At 41.2% G+C, this 18,931-nt stretch overlaps 1 protein-coding gene across 2 annotated transcripts in view; it reads left to right on the forward strand.

The window, feature by feature from the left end:
* The window catches only part of LOC125122984 (probable C-C chemokine receptor type 3), a 34,044-nt gene extending 15,537 nt beyond the window's left edge, over positions 1 to 18,507 (forward strand). Inside the window, exons 1-2 of one of the 2 annotated variants that reach the window (XM_047772033.1) lie at positions 552 to 755; positions 17,064 to 18,507. In XM_047772033.1, the coding sequence (XP_047627989.1) occupies positions 17,075 to 18,151 (1,077 nt within the window). In that variant the 5' untranslated portion in view covers positions 552 to 755; positions 17,064 to 17,074 and the 3' untranslated portion in view covers positions 18,152 to 18,507. Of the gene's footprint in view, positions 1 to 551; positions 756 to 17,063 lie in introns of those variants that run through there. The other variant, XM_047772044.1, reaches the window with a different exon arrangement.
* The last annotated feature ends 424 nt before the right edge of the window (positions 18,508 to 18,931 follow it).

The following is an 18,931-nucleotide window of genomic DNA, read 5'->3' on the forward strand; positions in this document are numbered from 1 at the left end:
TAGAGCAGGTGCATGGCTCTGCCCTGTGAGGCTTATGTCAGTCACAGTGGTGTTCTACCCACCCCATATAATTGCTTATTAGCCTTGACTAAGTCCCCAGAGCCTTTTTACATATTTATCTTAGTTTGTTCCATGGCAACCCTATGATACAGTTATTATTATTTCCAGATGAGAGATGAGAAAGCCGAGGTCCAGCAAGATTAAATGATTAACCCATGGTCATGCAGCTGTGAGTGCCCCAATTGAAACTCAAGCTCAAGTCTTTTCATGTTGTCTAAACCTGTGCTACAACTCGCCTCATCAAAGTCTCCCACTGAGCTTTGCAAAATAATTAGGTGATCCCCTAGTCATCATTCTTTCTTTACAAGGAAATCCTGATTTTGTTTTTTATCCTGCCTCCTCATAGGTGAAAGCCATGCCTATCTAAGAATTACCCCCCTTCCCCCCAAAAAAAGCAATTCCAAGGGAAGGCAGAACCCCTAAAATTGCTGCTAAGTATCAGCAGCATTCATCTCAAGTGTTACTCAACTGAGATCTTCACATGTGATCTCAATCAAGGAAAAGAAGAACTGCTCCAAACTTGATATTTTTCTGAAGACTTGCAAAACTTCAGAAGCTAAGCCTATTTGAAACAGGAAGCTGTGTTGTTTCCTACCTTACTAATGTCTCTGGTGGTATCAGTTGGTATCTCTGTTTCACGACTGGCAAGACCTAAGCTATCACTGGATGCATAAAGGACTTTGCTCAATTAGCAGGTACTATTGTCTTCTTTTTGTTCTCATCTGGGCGAGAACTTGTTAAGTGCAACAAAAGTTGTTTGTTGAGAAGAGGCTTCCGGGTAGACCATAGGGTTCTAGGAAAAAGGAGACAAAGTAAGGGTTCTGGGCAGGTGGAAGCAATGCCTCCAAGGAGTGCACTTGGATGGAGGAGGCAGAGAGGGAGATCCACCGCCATGCAGTAGGTAGGGGCCAAAGTGGGAGAGGAGATCGTGAAATATGTCCATTTTCTTCTTGCTCGCTCTCTCATTCTGCTTTTCCTTCTCTCGCATGCACCATGATGCATTTGCCTCTTCCAACGCATCCAAAAGTGGCCTTTTGTTCCTTTTCAGGCAACATGCCCATGACTGTGCCCATGTTGCCTTTCCCATACTTTCACAAATTCTCAACTATTGAGAGGATGACTGCTCCGAAAGGGTTATACTTAGTTAGTACTTTTGGGTTATTGATATTGACTTGTAAGAAACAGTCAGTGAGAATATATTTGCATATATGTGTCTGTGTACATACATTTATATATTAATTTGTATATATACATTTCAACTTTTCATGGAAAAATTCACCCTAATTCAGGCTATTAGATGAATCCTTTGATTGGCTGATTTGGTATCTTTTTGCCTGGATCTACAGGGTTGGCTGCTTTTCCTGGACCTGTATTAGAGGATAGAGATAGAAAGTCTTCCTAATTTTCTGGGAAACTTTAGATTGGTTGGGAATGAAAGTTAACTTTTGTTTCACAAGTGCTTCAAGGGAATGTGGTAGGAATAGGGGAGTCTTTGGTACATGGAAGTGATAGGAGTTGCAGTGTATCTGCAGCTCTTTTCAGAAGATGGTGACAATTACCTTGAACTTCTTAGGCTGAGTTATTTCTCCTAGGGGAAGAATTGCATGACTCAATAAGAAAAAGCAGATATGCCCAGAAGAAGAATAATGAGTAAAGGGCACAGATAATTTGCAGAAAAGGAAATACAAATGACTAAGAATTACAGCTTTTAAAAACCCTCAGAAATTAAATAAATGTTACAAAATAATCCTTGCCCATAAAATTGGCCGAGTAATTTTTTTCTTTTAGATCTCCGTATTAATGCTTGCTGAGACTAGCCTACTAGTAAATATATTGTTATACACTTTCTGGAAGCATTTTGGCAAAATGCATCAAGTGTCTTAGAAATATGACTACAGGAGATCCTTTGTGCATAGTGGGTTAAGGATCCAGCATTGCCACTGTTGCAGCTTGGGTCACTGCTGTAACACGGGTTTGATCCCTGGACTGGGAACTTCCACATGCTATATGCGTGGCCAAGAAAGAAAGAAAGAAAGAAAAAGAAATATGACTACAGGTAGCAGTGGTGCTTTGAGAACTCTGCTTTAAGGAAATTTAAAAAAACAAAAGATATTTACTGTAGCATTACTTGTAAAAGCATGTGTTGGGAACAACTTAATCACACAACAGTTAAGACAATGATTAAATAACCATGAATATCTATACAATGTGCAGGAGTTGTTACAAATTATATTTTCAAATAATTTTGACCACACAGAACTAGGTATAAAATTTAAAATATCAGAATACAAAAGGGCATGCAAGTGTGATATCAATTGTAACAAACATGGCCCTAGAAAAGAGGCAGCGGTTTGCTCTCCATGGCACAGGTCAGGGTGGAAGTTCCAGGGGCCAGGAAGCTGAGCCCTCTGGTATGCTCAACACTCCAAACATGTTATTCTGTCTGCACACACATCAGTTCCCTATAAAACATTTCCTCATGATCATCTCTTTCAACTAAATGACATATTGGCCTGTATACAAACACTAAAAATCAGCCATATTTGAAATATCTGCTATTGGGATATAAAGAGTAACTCTAATCTTTGAACAAAGACATTGGCAAAAATATCCAGAGTTACTTGGCAGGTAGATGAAAGCAAGTAATTTAACTGACCACCCGTTAAGAATGGGGTGTAATCTCTGCTCTCGTAACTAGTAATAATGACTGGTGGCAGTGGAAGTCCACATGCTGCCCTAAAATATAAAGACTGGGGGATGTCTGCATCTGGGAGGAAGACTGCATTTGTTCATGATCTCAACCCTGAGGGGTTCTTGGGCATTTCCAGGGAGGGAGCTGACTGGCTCACAACGCAGCCCATTCTGTTCCTGCATGACTTAGTTCTGAGTAAGTTCTTCCCCATGTGTGATTGAATGCAATTTCTTCCAACACCATCAAATTTCTTTCTCTCTGCAAAGTCTACCCCCTCTTCTATAGGAAAAGCTATCATGTCATAGGCTGAAAAGCTATCATGTTGAAGGGTCTAAAACATTGCCCAATCCAACCCTTTAATAAAAAGCGATTAGCAAACTCTGGTCCAGATCAAAGATGTACAAATAATGGGAAAAAGGAAAAAAAAAAAACTAAAATAAGTCTCAAGACTTTTATTTCTCAGATAAAACAACCCAAGTTCTGCCAACTACGGCTGATGCTTCTGGACCTGTGCTCCAGGCTGTTATGAGGCCTCTTAAAATGTGGTACCTGGGACAGAACCTAATATTTCAACTGTGTAGTATGAAAAGTGAAAACCAAGGTAAAAATTATTTGTTCCATCTGTCTATGCACTTGAGAAGTACTTACTAAGCAGTTATTACTCGTCAGACATTATACTGGGCACTAGTCCTGCACCAGCCAACACGGAGACTACTTGCTCTTGCTACATGTGGCCATTGCAATTTAAGTTAATTGAATTTAAATAAAATTAAAAGCTCAGTTCCTCAACAGCAGTAGCTACATTTCAAGTGCTCAACAGCCATGTGGCTAGTAGGTGCTTTACTGGATAGCAGAGATAGAGAGCATTTCCATCACTGCTGAAAAATTCCATGGGATAGTGCTGTGCCAGATAATTATTTTTTTCTGACTACCCCAGGTTCTCTGTGCAAAGAAGTGAAAAGGGAGGAACTGACTTAAAACTGCAGGTGGGAAGTTATTTGAGTAGCTAGATGGATAGGTATTGGATGAATAAATGAAGGGATAGCTAGGCAGAAAGGTGGATGAGAATCAGCAGTGTGGATTTCCTTTGTTCTGGATGACCTACTAATATAAACCAAAACTGAACTAGCTTTTGAGGTTGGCTTCTAAAGAGTTTGCAATTGAGGATATTCTTAGTTCAACCTTTAGATTTCCTCTTTTCTTCTCAATGAAGCTTAAAGAGGTTGGAGGAATGTAACTCAGAGATAGCAAATAGCCTCAAAAACTATAGGAGGGACTTCATGTCACCTAGTCTGCGAGCTGTCAACCTAGGCTGTACATGGGAATTTCCAGGGGAAGTTAAAAATCAATGAAGCCTGGGTCCCACCTCCAGAGATTCTGATTTAACTGTTCAGGTAAAATCATGGAGTTTCAAAATCTCCCCAATGATTCCCACGGGGAATGAGAGCCACAGCCCTCATCCACTTTCCCTCTCTCACAATATCCTTGGCAGGCAGTCACCCAGCCTCTGCTTCAGTTCCTCTAGTCACAGCTTGATCAGGGCCTTACAAGGACTCGTTTCATTCTGGATGATCCTGCTCAAGCTCTTCCTTGTGTTGTGGTTCAATTTGCCTCTCGGAACCAGAACCTTCTGCTGGCTCTGGGGGCACCACTGGGAGTCACACACAATTCTGTTTCTCACATACACACCAGGATCTTGCTGTCTCTCCTTTCCCAAGTCTCATTTCTCCAGGGTTGATACCCCTGACTCCTTCAACTCATTTTTATTCAGTAGGGTTTCCTCTTCACTACATTTGAGTTGGGCAATGTTTGCGTTAAATATCTTGCCTGGGACCTGGCACAGTGCTCTGGATATAACCTCAGACCACTGAAAAAGCCCACTGCATGTTAACTTGTAATTCTAGTTGACCGTAAAGTTAGCAATGTGATGGGTTAAAAAAAAATTTCTGCATGTAAATTTAGATTAGATTAATGGAAGTGTGGTAGCAGATTATGGGAAGTGATCATTTCACAGCACCCTAAAGTGATCAAAACTAAGTGATAGACTATATTATCATTTCCTTTCTACCCCATAAAGGAGAACACTTCCTTCCTGTCCACAATGTTGGGCTTGTCCTATGACTTATTTAACCAATGGACCATGAGATGGTGTGACATATGTCACATCTAAGTGCAAGCTTTTTTTTTTTTTTGCCTTTTCTAGGGCCGCACCTGCAGCATATGGAGGTTCCCAGGCTAGGGGTCGAATTGGAGCTGTAGGCGCTGGCCTACGCCAGAGCCATAGCAACATGGGATCCAAGCTGCATCTAGGACCTACACCACAGCACATGACAACACCGGATCCTTAACCCACTGAACAAGGCCAGGGATCGAATCCGCAACCTCATGGTTCCTAGTCAGATTCGCTAACCACTGAGCCACAATGGGAACTCCGTTAAGTACAAGCTTTAAATGTATTTGCATGGCTCAGTTCAACCTCTTGTTTCTTCAGCATGGGTTCCAGAGAGAGAAAACATGGGGAGTAGAGTCCAGTGTACTCACAGCTAGGAGCAGAGCCCAGGAGAATCTGAGCTAACACATAGTCCTCATGTAATAATTAAAGGCTTGTATATATATAAAAAAAAAAAAGATAAATGAATTAAGTGCCCAGTAGAACTCTCCCTGATTCCTGGTTGTCTTTTATCTGCCAGGAATCCAACTCTCTCTCTCCTTCTCTCCTTCCCTCCCCCACCTCTCTCTCTCCCCCTGTCATCTCTGTGAAAGATAATCTAACCTCAATCATTCTTCATTGGAATGCCAGTAAGTGAATGGATTAATACAATCCGGGGTTCCCATCAGATTATTTAATTTGGTTGAGATCCAAGCCCGTTTGTAGACATTCAAACTCCTCATTCATTTTAACTAAAGATTTTAATGAAGGTTGAAATGTCAAGCATTACTGGATACTAATCACTGTAGGTTTTCTACAACCTTGGGTAATGGGTGACAGATGGGTTACTTGCAAAAAAACCAAGAATTTCTCTTTTGATGGAGGAGATACTTCCTCTTCAAAGGCCAGAGTGTACTATCTCGGACAGTATCTGAAAACTTTTGAAAGGACTGAAACCTTGAAAAATAGAGAAGGTCAGTGGGTGGAGGGAGAGAAAAACCAACCTGTATTTGCCTCGTTCTGTGTCCCGATGTTCTCACATGTGTTAGCTCGTGTAACCCTCCCGTTAGCCCTTCTCCTTGTAGCACTTTCTTCACTTGGCTTCTGGGACATCAGTTCTTCTCCCACTTCACTGCCCACCCCTTCTCAGTCTCTCTTGCTTTTATCTGCTCACTTCTCTGGCTCCTGATTTGGGGCGCTGCTCAGGATGCAGTTCTTTACAGTCTGCATTTCTGTTTCTAGTGCTCTTATACACAATCATGGCTTTAAAGACATCTTTGTGATGACAACTGTCAATTTTATATTTTCAGCCCAGAGTTATTCCCTGGAGCCATATGTCCAACTGCCTACTGGACATCTCCACTTGGATGGCATACAGTCATCTCAGCCTGACATGGCCCAAACCAGGTTTATTTCCCCCCAGCCTTCATCTCAGCTGGTGGCAACTCCTTCCAGTCTCTCAGGTCAAAACTCTTGAAGTCAGCCTTGACTACTCATATCCTATCTGTCAACAAACACTTGGCCAGCTTCTGCATTTATACAGAATCCATCCACTTCCTGCTCTTTCTATCCCTACTACCATGTTCTATCCAGTGTCACATTTTGCCTGGATTTTCATAAAAGCCTCCTTACTGGTCTCTTGTTCCTAACTTTGTTTCCATAGTCTAGTCTCCACAAGGCAGCCAGAACATTCCTTACAAAATATAAGCAGGATCATGTCATGCCTTTAACAGAAACTCACTGCTGGTCCCCACCCCATTCAGAGAAAAGCCAATGTTCTTCAACGGCTGCAGAGCCATAATGAACTTCTGCCCACACCTCTTTGATGCCCTCTCCTAATACCCACCCTGTACTCCTGTTCCAGCCATGCTTAGCCTTTTGCTCGTCTAAGAACATGGCCTCTCCCATCTCAGGATATTTGCACCTACTCTTCCTCTCATCCCTGTTCAACTCATTCCCTCATCTTCCTCAAGTCTTTTCTCAAATGTCATCTCATGAGCTCCTTATTGACGCCCTCCACTTTAAAACTGCACCTTGACAACCCCATCTCACTGCCTTTCCTCATTTCCTACTTCATCTTTCTCTGTAGCACTCTGACCACCTGAGACACTGTAGGGGTGTTTGATTTGGGCTGCACCCAAGGCATGTGGAAGTTCCCAAGCCAAGAACTGAATGCACTCCACAGTTGCGACTCGAGCTGTTGTAGTTACAGTGCCAGATCCTTAATATGCTGGGCCACAAGGGAACTTCTAACACTGCAGTTTTTAGTTACCTATCATCTATTTCCCCAACTAGAAAATGAGTTTCATGAAGTCAGAGAGTTTTGTCTATTCTGTTCACTGACGTGTCTCTGTCCCCAGAAGAGTGCCTGGCATATCATAGGTGCTAATAAGTATTTGCTCAATGAATGCCTGAAGAACCCCAGGAGGCATTGGCCCCTCTTATCAGTGGGTTACACATAAAGACTCTGAGACACAGAGAGATTAAGCTACTTGCTCTGAGTCACAGTCACTTCTTTAGACTCAGGAATTAAACCATTATCCTAGACTGAGGAGGACCAAAGATACATAAAAAAGAAAATCTTACGACTATGATTCCCTGGCACCAAATATCAGGGCTTGGGCATGGAACCTGATCTTAACAGCAGGCGGTTCTGCAGGAATGATCACCACTAGGAGTCACCCGTGAGCAGGCTTGTCCAGATGGACAGGTAGATTCAGGGTGCTAAGTAGTGACTTCATCCTTGCTCTCTTGTCTATATTCTTTTTGTTGTTGTTCAACATATTTATTTATTTAAATTACTCAATGTATTTTATTACATTTATGTTGTACAATGATCATCACAACCCAATTTTATAGCATTTCCATCCCAAGACCCCACCGCATCCCCCCAACCCCCCAACGTGTCTCATTTGAAAACCATAACATTTTCAAAGTCTGTGAGTCAGTATCTGTTCTGCAAAGAAGTTCATTGTGTCCTTTTTTCAGATTCCACATGTCAGTGATAGCATATGATGTTGGTGTCTCACTCTCTGACTTCACTTAGCATGATAATTTCTAGGTCCACCCACATTTGCTAAAAATGCCATTATTTCATTCCTTTTAATGGCTGAATAATATTCCATCGTGTATATGTACCACATCTTCTTTATCCACCCCTCTGTCAAAGGACACTTAGGTTGTTTCCATGTCTTGGCAATTTTATATGTTGCTGCAATGAACATTGGAGTACATGTGTCTTTGCGAGCCATGGTTTTCTCTGGATAGATGCCCAGGAGTGCGATTGCTGGATCAAGTGGTAGTTTTATTTTCAGTTTTCTGAGGAATCTCCATACTGTTTTCCACAGTGGTTACACCAATTTACATTCCCACCAACAGTGTACTAGGGTTCCTTTTTCTCCACACCCTCTCCATCATTTATTGTTTGTAGATTTTTTGATGATGGCCATTCTGGCCAGTGTAAGGTGGTACCTCACAGTGGTTTTGATTTGCATTTCTCTAATAATGAGTGATGTTGAACATTTTTTCATGTGTTTTTTTGGCCATCTCTATGTCTTCTTTGCAGAATTGTCTGTTTAGATCTTCTGCCCATTTTTTTTTTGTCTTTTTGTCTTTCTAGGGCAGAACCCATGGCATATGGAGGTTCCCAGGCTAGGGGTCCAATTGGAGCTGTAGCCGCTGGCCTACACCAGAGCCACAACAACGTAGGTTCCAAGCCATGTCTGAGACCTACACCACAGCTCACAACAACACCAGATCCTTAACCCACTAAGTGAGGCCAGGGATTGAACCCGCATCCTCATGGATGCTGGTTGGATTCGTTAAACTGCCGAGCCACGACGAGAATCCTTCTGCCCATTTTTTGATGAGGTTGTTTGTTTTTTCGGTATTGAACTGCAGAAGGTGTTCATAAATCTTGGAGATTAATTCCTTGTCAGTTGCTTCACTTGCAAATATTTTTTCCCATTCTTTGTGGGTTGTCTTTTCCTTTTGTTTGGGGTTTCCTTTGCTGTGCAGAAACTTTTGAGTTTAATTAAGTCCCATTTTTTTTAACTGTTGTTTTTATTGTCATTACTCTAGTAGGAGGTGGTTCTGAGAAGATATTGCTGTGGTTTATGTTGCAGAGTGTTTGGCCTGTTTTCCTCTAAGAGTTTTATAAAAGTATCTGGTCTTATATTTAGGTCTTTAATCCATTTGGAGCTTATTTTTGTGTATTGTGTTAGGAAGTGTTCTAATTTCAATTCTTCTACATGTAGCTGTCCAGCTTTCCCAGCACCACTTACTGAAGGGTTTGTCTTTTCTCCATTGTATATTCTTGCCTCCTTTGTCATAGATTAGTTGGCTGTAGGTGCATGGGTTTAATTCTGGGCTTTCTATCCAGTTCCACTGATCTAAATTTCTGTCTTTGTGCCAGTACCATACAGTTTTGATGACTTTAGCTTTGTAGAGTAGTGTGAAGTCAGACAGCTTGATTCCTCCAGCTCCATTTTTCTTTCTCAGGATGGTTTTGGCTATTCTGGGTCTTCTGTGCTTCCAAACAAACTTTAAAATATTTTGTTCTAGTTCTGTGAAAAATGTCCTTGGTAATTTGATAGGGATTGCATTGAATCTTTAGATTGCCTTGGGTACTGTTGTCATTTTGATAATATTGATTCTTCCAATCCAAGAGCATGGTATGCCTTTCCATTTGTTTGATTTCTTTCATCAGTGTCTTATAGTTTTCAAGGTATAGGTCTTTTGTCTCTTTAGGTAGGTTTATTCCTAAGTATTTTATTCTTTTTGACGTGATGATAAATAGGATTATTTCCCTAATTTATCTTCCTGCTCTTTTGTTGTTAGTAAATAGAAATGCAGTTGATTTCTATGTATTAATTTTGTATCCTGTGACTTTGCCAAATTCATGGATGAGCTCTAACAGTTTTCTGGTAGAGTCTTTACGATTCTCTAGGTATAGTATCATGTCATTTGCAAATAGTGATAGTTTTTCTTCTTCCTTTTTATTTGGATCTTGTCTATATTCTTTAGATGATCTATCAAGTGCATCTGAGAGGCTAATCCCATCAAAGAGACTAAGCACTTAAATACACACACACACACGCACACCCCAGATTAGTGACGTTACTAAACTGGGGTATCACTCAGCATGTGGCCTTCTCTTGAATATGCCTGATTTTAACCAAACTCCCATTACTGTTAAAGATCAGCACTCTTCATCACAGGCATGACAGTTTTCCACTTTAGCAAAGTTTTAGAATTAAAAGCATTTCAAATTAAAAGCATCCTTTTTGTACTTTGGGGACTTTGGAAGGTTGGGAAGGAGGATGTCCAATTATAATCAAGGACCAGACAAACATGCTAAAACCACTATTATTTAACACCACTGTGGAAGTTATAGCCAAAGCAATAAGGTGAGAAATACAAAGGAGAAATATCAGAAAAGAGGAAATAATCTTACCACCAGTTCACAGATGATATGACTATCTATCTAGGAGTCCTAAAGGAATTTATTTTTTATTTTTTATTTTTTTTTAGGGCTGCCTCTGCAGCATATGGAAGTTTGCAGGCTAGGGGTCAAATCAGAGCTGCAGCCGCGAGCCTATGCCACAGCCACAGCCACAGGGGATCCAAGCCATATCTCTGACCTACACCGCAGCTCATGGCAACACCACCACCAAACTCCCATTACTGTCAAAGATCAGCCAGGGATCCAACCCACATTTTCATGGATCCTAGTCGGGTTCATTACCATTGAGCCACAACAGGATCTCCAGGAATTTATTTTTTAAAATAAGCAAGGCAATCAACTTAAAACATACAAAATAATTTTCTTTCATACATACCACAACTGGTTAGGGAAAAATATCTCATTCACAATAACTCAGAAAATATAAAGGTAGATAAAAACTTAATAAGAAATGGGCGAGATCCATAAATAAAAGCACTATGGCAAGCAGAGTAAGCAGATGTAGCACGTTCTCAGACATAAAAACTTGATAATATGAAGTTACCAAGTCTTCCTAAATTTACCTATCAATGTAACAAAATCCCACTTGACCAAGTGATCTGAAAGTACTTGGCCAAGTGATCTGAAAGTTTATCTAATAAGACGAATGGCTCCAATAGACATGACACACTGGGAAATGAATAGTGAAAGGGAGTTGTATAATCAGATAATCTACATAAATAATCTAGTAAGTCTATGATAATTAAAAGAGTGTTTCTGGCACAGAAATCAATGATCAGGGGAGTGGAATATAAAGTACACAAGCAGAATCAGGAGCATGAAGGAATATATATGGCAAAGGTGATATTTCTAGCCCCAAAAAGAACAGGGTCTTTAAACTAGTGAACCATTTAGACAGAAATAAAATAGAAATGCACTTTGTAGCATATATCAAACTAAATTAAAATGAATGTAGTGACTTGTATAAAAATGGAACCCTAAAGATAAAAATATATATAAGCACTTATATAATCTCAGGGTGTGGAGGTCCTTACTAAACAGAACCCAAGCCGGTGGCTACAGCTCCCATTCGACCCCTAGCCTGGGAACCTCCATATGCCGCAGGAGCGGCCCAAGAAATGGCAGAAAGACAAAATAAATAAATAAATAAAAATAAACAGAACCTGAGGAGTTCCCATCATGGCTCAGCAGTTAACAAATCTGAGTAGGATCCATAAGGTTGCAGGTTTGATCCCTGGGCTCGCTCAGTGGGTTAAGGATCTGGCGTTGCCATGAGCTGTGGTGTAGGTCACAGACGTGGCTTGGATCCCGAGTTACTGTGGCTGTGGCGTAGGCTGGCAGCTGTAGCTCCAATTCAACCCCACCTGGGAACCTCCATATGCCACAGGTGCGGCCCTAAAAAGCAAGCAAACAAACAGAGAAACGAAAGAGAACCCGAAGGCAATAACAGTGTGGGCTCTGGAGTCAAAGGACACAAAGTCCCAGCTCTGTTCTACATTAGCAGAAGAATGAGGCTCATCAAGTGGTTGTTCATCTATAAAATGGAGATAAAAAATCTACTTTGCAAAGCTGTGAGGATGAGCTAGCTTATACAAAGTGCTGGCCTAAAGAAAGCACAATTACAACTCTTATTTCACAGCGGTTATGTGGAAAGAATGTAAACTTCCTGAACTCAGAGACTGTTTTCTTCTCAGCATTTTTTTTTCTTCCCAGGTGGTGACAATTGGGAGAAAAAAAAAAAAAACCCACATCACACACAAAAAGCTTCTGAACATACCATGCATGCTGAGAAATGGGTATTTCTTCCATTCAGAGGCACTGTGAGGGGGAGGGCTCGGGACCAAGCAGCTGGAGATCCAGTGCAGTGGTTTGACTTAGGGCATTTTGGGAGCTTAACAAGTTCTGAGCAGATTCTCATTAGGAGGGGCTCTGACTTGCACTTGGAGAGGTGTTTGAGGGTCCAGAGAAATGGTCTCCACTTCTTCAAAGTCAGGGTGTTTGAATTACTACAACCACAGCCCCCAGCTGGGGAGGGGTGGCTTTCCGATACTCACTCTGGAACATTAAAGTACAGTGTGCGAACACACAGGCTGAAAGGCTAGTTCAGCAAGAGAAGAGCCGGGGCCCTCCAAGGTCAGAATTTGCCAAAAGTGCTAAGAATCACAGAGCAGGAAGAAGAGAAAGTGTAGACATGACAGTATCACACAGTGAATAATTTAGAGGCATCCTGGGAGCTGGCGGCCCTCATGTCCACGTCAAGGTGCCCGCCATGGTCACCTGAAGGGCCAGCCAACGCTGGTCTCAAGACCCCAAGAGAAGCCTCCCTTCCCCCAGTCTGGCTAGTTGCACATCAGTTCCATCTGAGATCAAAGGGGAGAACCAAGCTACTAAGATCTCAAAATTCTAAAACAAGATTCAAATGCTCTACTAGTGTGGCCTCCTCTTCAAGTTTCTTAGATCTCAGTTTGTGGTTTCAAGTTCTGATGAGCAAACCCTTCATCTTGTAATTTGCTAGGTTTCCAACCCAATTAACTTTAGAAAAAATGTGCCTGCCAAATATTCTAGCAGTGTCTGCTTGAAAACACGTGCTGTCAACTATAGTTTCATTGATGGGGAATACTAAAAATTGTTAAATTTTAAAGGTTTAAAAATGATAAACCACCTCCCTCCCGCAACTATTTTATTTGCCTGTTGCCATTTTTTTGTCTGTTGCCTTTTATATGTAACCATAATTTCATGTTGCATCAGTCTTTGTTACACACTTTACATTCTCTTCATAAACATTTGTATGTGATTATACATGGCCTCCAAAACCAGTTTTAACAACTACATAAAAATCCACTGTGCAAAGAGACTATAATAGTATTCGAAACATCCTTCACGTATCAAATATTTAAACTGTTGCCATTTCTTGTTTTTCTATTATGAAAATAATGCCGTAATGAACATCTATCTCTATGCACATTATGTACTGATTAGGTCTACTTTTTCCCCTTAGGGTAAATTCCCAGGAGTGGAACTATCAGATCAAAACCATATGTATCCTGACAGTTCTTATGACATATAAAATTTACTGAATCAAGCTGCATTGCATCAGCAATGAATAAGTGTTCCAGGTTCACTGCAGACTCACCAGCATTGAGTGCCATCAGTTAAATTTTTTTGGTAGTTAAAACAGCATTTTGAATTTAACTATAGAAGGGTCTCCAATTAGAGGTGTTTCTTTTCAATTCAGCTTTGCAATACTCATTAAAATTTTACACTGGTGATTGTGAAACTCTGATTATTAACATAGAGAGGTATTTGTTACCTCATGTCATTCACCACTGTAAAAATGGGGGCTGCATGTATATTTAGTTGGACCTGGTCAGAAGGAAATGGCAAGAAGAGGGTGCATTTCCTTCTGACTCCAAGAACTGTGGGAAAAGAGACAATGGTTATGGAAGGAAGCAGTCCCATCTGTGTGTCCCTATCTCTCCCATCCATGCTTTAGCCGGAGTTAGGGGTGTGAAGAGCTTTTAAATAAACTGGGGGGACCCTTAAGAGGATGTCTCTATGCAACTCACCTCCTTATGCACATGGGATGGCCAGTGCACTGAAGCTGGTGGTCAGAGAGAAAAAAGATGTAGTTTGTAGTCTTGTGTGTCCCTTGGTTTATACATGGCACCAGCATGGAGTCAAGGAGGAACAGGTCTGCCTGGGCATCTGCTACTTCTGAAGAAAGGGCACAGCGTGGGCTAGAAACCTGATGGAGATGTGGTTCCATCGGGAGCCGAGGGAACGCTCCATCACCTGGGAGGGGTCATTATGCCCAGGGAGGACTGAGAATGAGTAGATCTTGAGGCCATTAACCATAAACCATTGCAGCAGATGCCAGCACTAGGCTCAAGGCTGGGACTAGGTTGACCCCCTCTCAGGAGACCACCCACATAAATCAAGAACCAATAGGAGACCAAGGTACCTCCTTCCCCCTCTCCCTATGCATGAGTCATTCTGGCCTCTCCCCCGTATCTCCACTGCCCTCTAAGGCAAGACGGATGAGAGAAGAAAAGGAACGGACATTATGAGCTGGCAAGAGAGGATGAGTAAAACTTAAAGTCATCATTCAAATGAATGGCTGGATCAGGCTAAATTTAAAACACTTAGGACTAAAATTTGTGAATGCTTTTTCCTGCTACCCAGTGGGCGGGAAGCTAGTAACAAAGAGACAAACAGTTCTGGAGACTAAAGAAACTTCATTTACTTTGCATGGCTGAGTTATACTGTGAGCAATTTTAACGAACCAGCTAAAGGACTATGATCTTATATTTTGTAAAACTGTATCAATGCATGCATATCTGCACAGAGAAATGTTAATGGTGGTAAACTTATCATGGTAAGATTTGGGGTTTCCACCTGTACTTTTTTTTCTTTTCTTTATTGTTGATATTGTTTGTTTGTTTACTATTGCTAGTCTTCTAAAATGCAAGGACTTTGATTAGGACTGCATACAGGTAAATACCATACTGGTTTTCAGATCCCATGTAATTAGCAATCAAGGACTTGGCTTTCGACTCTCCAAAACCAGCTTGCTTCCCTGTGCTTTTCAGTCTAGGGTCCCTCCAAAGATTTTACAATTTTATCATACTGATCATGTTGGATTTATGGAAGTGACACATGAATTAAAGACACAATCCTTAAGTTGAACAAAACATTATTATTTTTTTTAAAGTTTGACTTGTATTTAGATCAGTCTAGGAGAAAAGGGAAGAAAATACGAATAATTAGTGGTGAGTAGAGGCTACTATACCTTTGATCTTGAGAACTCTGTTCCCTGGTTGCTTCAGACATTGTTTAGAGAGACACTGTTCTGATTGTAAATGCATAACAGACAAAACAGTGGGTATTTTCCCTCCGCTGCTGTGGATTATGCCATTAGGAAGAAGAATGCTGATAAGATCATATAAACCAGTGATCCTCAATTCCATTTTCATCTCAGAAGCCTGCTGTCTCACTGATCAGTAGATGATGTATTATGACAATAAAGAGTTCCTGCTGTGGCACAGTGAGTTAATGATCTGGCTTATCCCTGTGGAGGCACCTGTTCAATCCCTGGTCCAGCAAAGTGGGTTAAGGATCTGGTGTTGCTGCAGCTGTGGTGTACGTCACAGCTCTGGATCGGATTTGATACCTGGCCCTGGAATTTCCATATGCCACAGGTGTGGCCAGGAAAAGAAAATGATGGACAAGTTCTATCCAAATGCCCCTACATATTCCTGATTTCATCATATGAAATGGCTTCTCACTGCCTTTCTTTCAATTCTGCTTCCTACCAATTTTAGAGAGGTTTGATTGTTTTTGTTGTTTTAGTTTAAAATGGGATCTCATGTGGACTCTCTCATTTGATCCTCACCACAACCTTGGATTCTATGAGGATCATTATTTTGGATTTAAGTAAATGAGGCACAGAGGTAAGGGCTTTGCAAGTCCTAGAGCTGGTGAGCACAACAGTCTCTCTTTCTACTCTCACTCTGACTACACAGAACCTTGACAGGTGCTAACCTTTGGGGTTCCAGTAGAATACTGGGAATACTTTGCTTAAGAAGCAAAGATAATCCTTGACATTGGCTCCAATTATTGCATTTCAGGTAGATGCTGGTCTTGAGAAATGCCTATTGACAGGCATTCATGACCTTACACTTGTGTCTTCCTCATAGAAAGGAGAAAGTCAGCAGGACCTCTTCTGAGGAAGCAGTGCAGGGTTAACTGTCCTTCATGAATTCCTTCCTTGTCTGTTTTTCCTTCTTCTCCAGCCAAGTCTGTAATCTTAAGAAAAGCAAGCACTTACCCTAGGAATCCTGGTCTAAAAAAAATATCAAATCAAATAAGAAATCCCATTGGCTTATGCCTCTTGCTCAGCCCCTCTATGAAGGAGAAACTCTAAAGGGCTTGCTGTTGGCACACAACTAGCTTATCTCAGCACTGTCAGGGAGAGGAAAAGGGTAGGCTGCTTATAATTACGACAGTAGTTAATAACTATAATAGCTATGTCTTCACAAGTCAAAAATTACTGCACTTGAATCTAGTGATGAGAGAGTTGGACATAGATCATGTAAACCTAGTCTGAACTTTTGTAATTACTTATTAGAGAATTTTAGACAAATTATTAAATTTCCTTAAAGTTCAATTTCCCCATTAGCTGTGATGAACAGTAAGTATGTTGTTATGGCGATATGGAAAGGGATTGTTATTTGTAACAATAATAATCACTATTATTATTATTAGCATTTGATTTTTAAATAGAATGACTTTGAAAGTCACACATAATCTGTAAAACATAAAATGCAAAATGCCTTAGAAGAACAGTAATAATAATTGTTATGATACTATTGTTTTCATTACCCACACTGTCTCTTCCTGTTTTGTATTTTCTCCTTCAAATGCGTGAAGCAATCAATATCCCCACCACCATTCACAACGTTTCTACTTCTTCTCCTATCACGGATCACACTGACTTTCAAAACATTAGATTCTTTACTTCTGACATCTGTCCCCCTCCCCAATAGCATCTCTGACAGACCTTTGGAAATACATGCTGAAGAACATATAGGCTGTTTATCCCTGTGGTTTTTGTGAGTAAATGAATAAACCAACTGGTGCAGTTCACGTGGGGTGGTCATGGCTGATTGTGGGGTTGCTTTTTCCTTCTTCTATCACAGGGACAAGAAAAATGGAAACCTCGGTCAATGGGATTGAGACTGGCAGTGATGCTGTGGAGACTACACCCTATGACTACGAGTTGGCAACGCCATGTATAAAGGTCAATGTCAAGGATGTGGGGGCCCACTTCCTGCCCCCACTGTATTCCCTGGTGTTTGGGGTTGGTCTGCTGGGCAATGTAGCCGTGGTGGTGATCCTCACAAAATACAAGAGGCTCCGGATTATGACCAACATCTACCTGTTCAATTTGGCCATTTCTGACTTGCTCTTCCTATTCACGCTGCCATTCTGGATTCACTATATTTTGCGGAAGGAGTGGGGTTTTGGCCACCATATATGTAAATTCCTCTCTGGGCTCTACTACCTGGGCTTGTACAGTGAGATCTTCTTCATCATCCTGTTGACCATAGACCGGTATCTGGCCATTGTCCATGCTGTATTTGCCCTTCGAACCCGGACCATCACTTTTGGTATCATCACCAGTGTCTTCACCTGGATCCTGGCAGGGCTAGCAGCCCTCCCTGAATTTATCTTCTATGAGTCCCAAGAGGAGTTTGGAGATGTTGTCTGCAGTCCTCTTTACCCAAAGAATGGAGAAAATACCTGGAAGCTTTTCCATGCCCTTAGGATGAATATTTTGGGTCTTGCTCTGCCTCTGCTCATTATGGCTGTCTGCTACTCAGGAATCATTAAAACACTGCTGAGATGCCCCAGTAGAAAAAAATACAAGGCCATCCGGCTCATTTTTGTCATCATGGTGGTCTTCTTCATCTTCTGGACACCCTACAACCTGGTTCTCCTTCTCCTTGCTTTTCAAATAAACCTGGAGGCCAGCTGTGAACAGAGCAAACAGCTGGACCTGGCCCTGCTGGTGACAGAGGTGATCGCCAATTCACACTGCTGCGTCAACCCCGTAATCTACGCCTTTGTTGGTGAGAGGTTCCAGAAGCACCTCCGCCACTTTTTTCACAGACACGTGGCCATCTACCTGAGCAAATTCATCCCATTTAGTCCTAGTGAAAGAATGGAAAGAACCAGCTCTGTCTCCCCATCAACGGGAGAACAGGAACTCTCTGCTGTATTTTAGGTCAGATGCAGAACATTGTCTGAAGAAGATGAAGCAAATACATTGACCTCTATACCAGTCCAGCACAGCACTGAAGCTCTGAAGACATTAAAATATATACACAATGGTGGAGGTATATCTATGCACCCCAAAGTCATTACCAAAGGTCAATGGTTGGGCAGTGACTCGTGGTCAACCCTGAAGAGCAGAGCTTTGCTTGATTCTCTCAAGAGTTACATACATTTTAATGCACCTGAAGTTAGTTACTATATGCAGCTACAAACAAGTAAAGCTTATCTTCTTTTACTTCAGCCAGTTATTGACATAAATGAAACATATTTCACAAAATACAATAAATCGATTGCATTACTTCTAAATGTGCCTAATTTTTTCTTTGCTTGATGAAAAGACATCTTAAAAATGTATGCCTTATGTGAGAAAAAGAATGTGTGTGTGTGCGTGTGTGTGTGTGTGAGAGAGAGAGAGAGAGAGAGAGAGACTGGGTCACTTTGCTGTACAGTAGAAATTGACAGAACATTGTAAATCAACTATAATGGAAAAAATAAAAATCATCTAAAAAAAGTATGCCTATGAACTCTCAACACCATAATGCCATATCACACCTGTTCTGAATATTCTTCATAGTGAACTGATCTCCTATTTACACCAAATGACATTTCCCATGAGTGACATAACAGAAGAGCATTTGGTATGTTCAGTATAGAGAATAGAAGTTGCTCATAGAAACCTCTCAGAGCCCTGAAATGTGCAGACATTGTCCTCTTTTACGCCAGTCTCACT

This window comes from Phacochoerus africanus, chromosome 1 (genome assembly GCF_016906955.1).
Source record: "Phacochoerus africanus isolate WHEZ1 chromosome 1, ROS_Pafr_v1, whole genome shotgun sequence".
NCBI classification, from domain to species: Eukaryota; Metazoa; Chordata; class Mammalia; order Artiodactyla; family Suidae; genus Phacochoerus; species Phacochoerus africanus.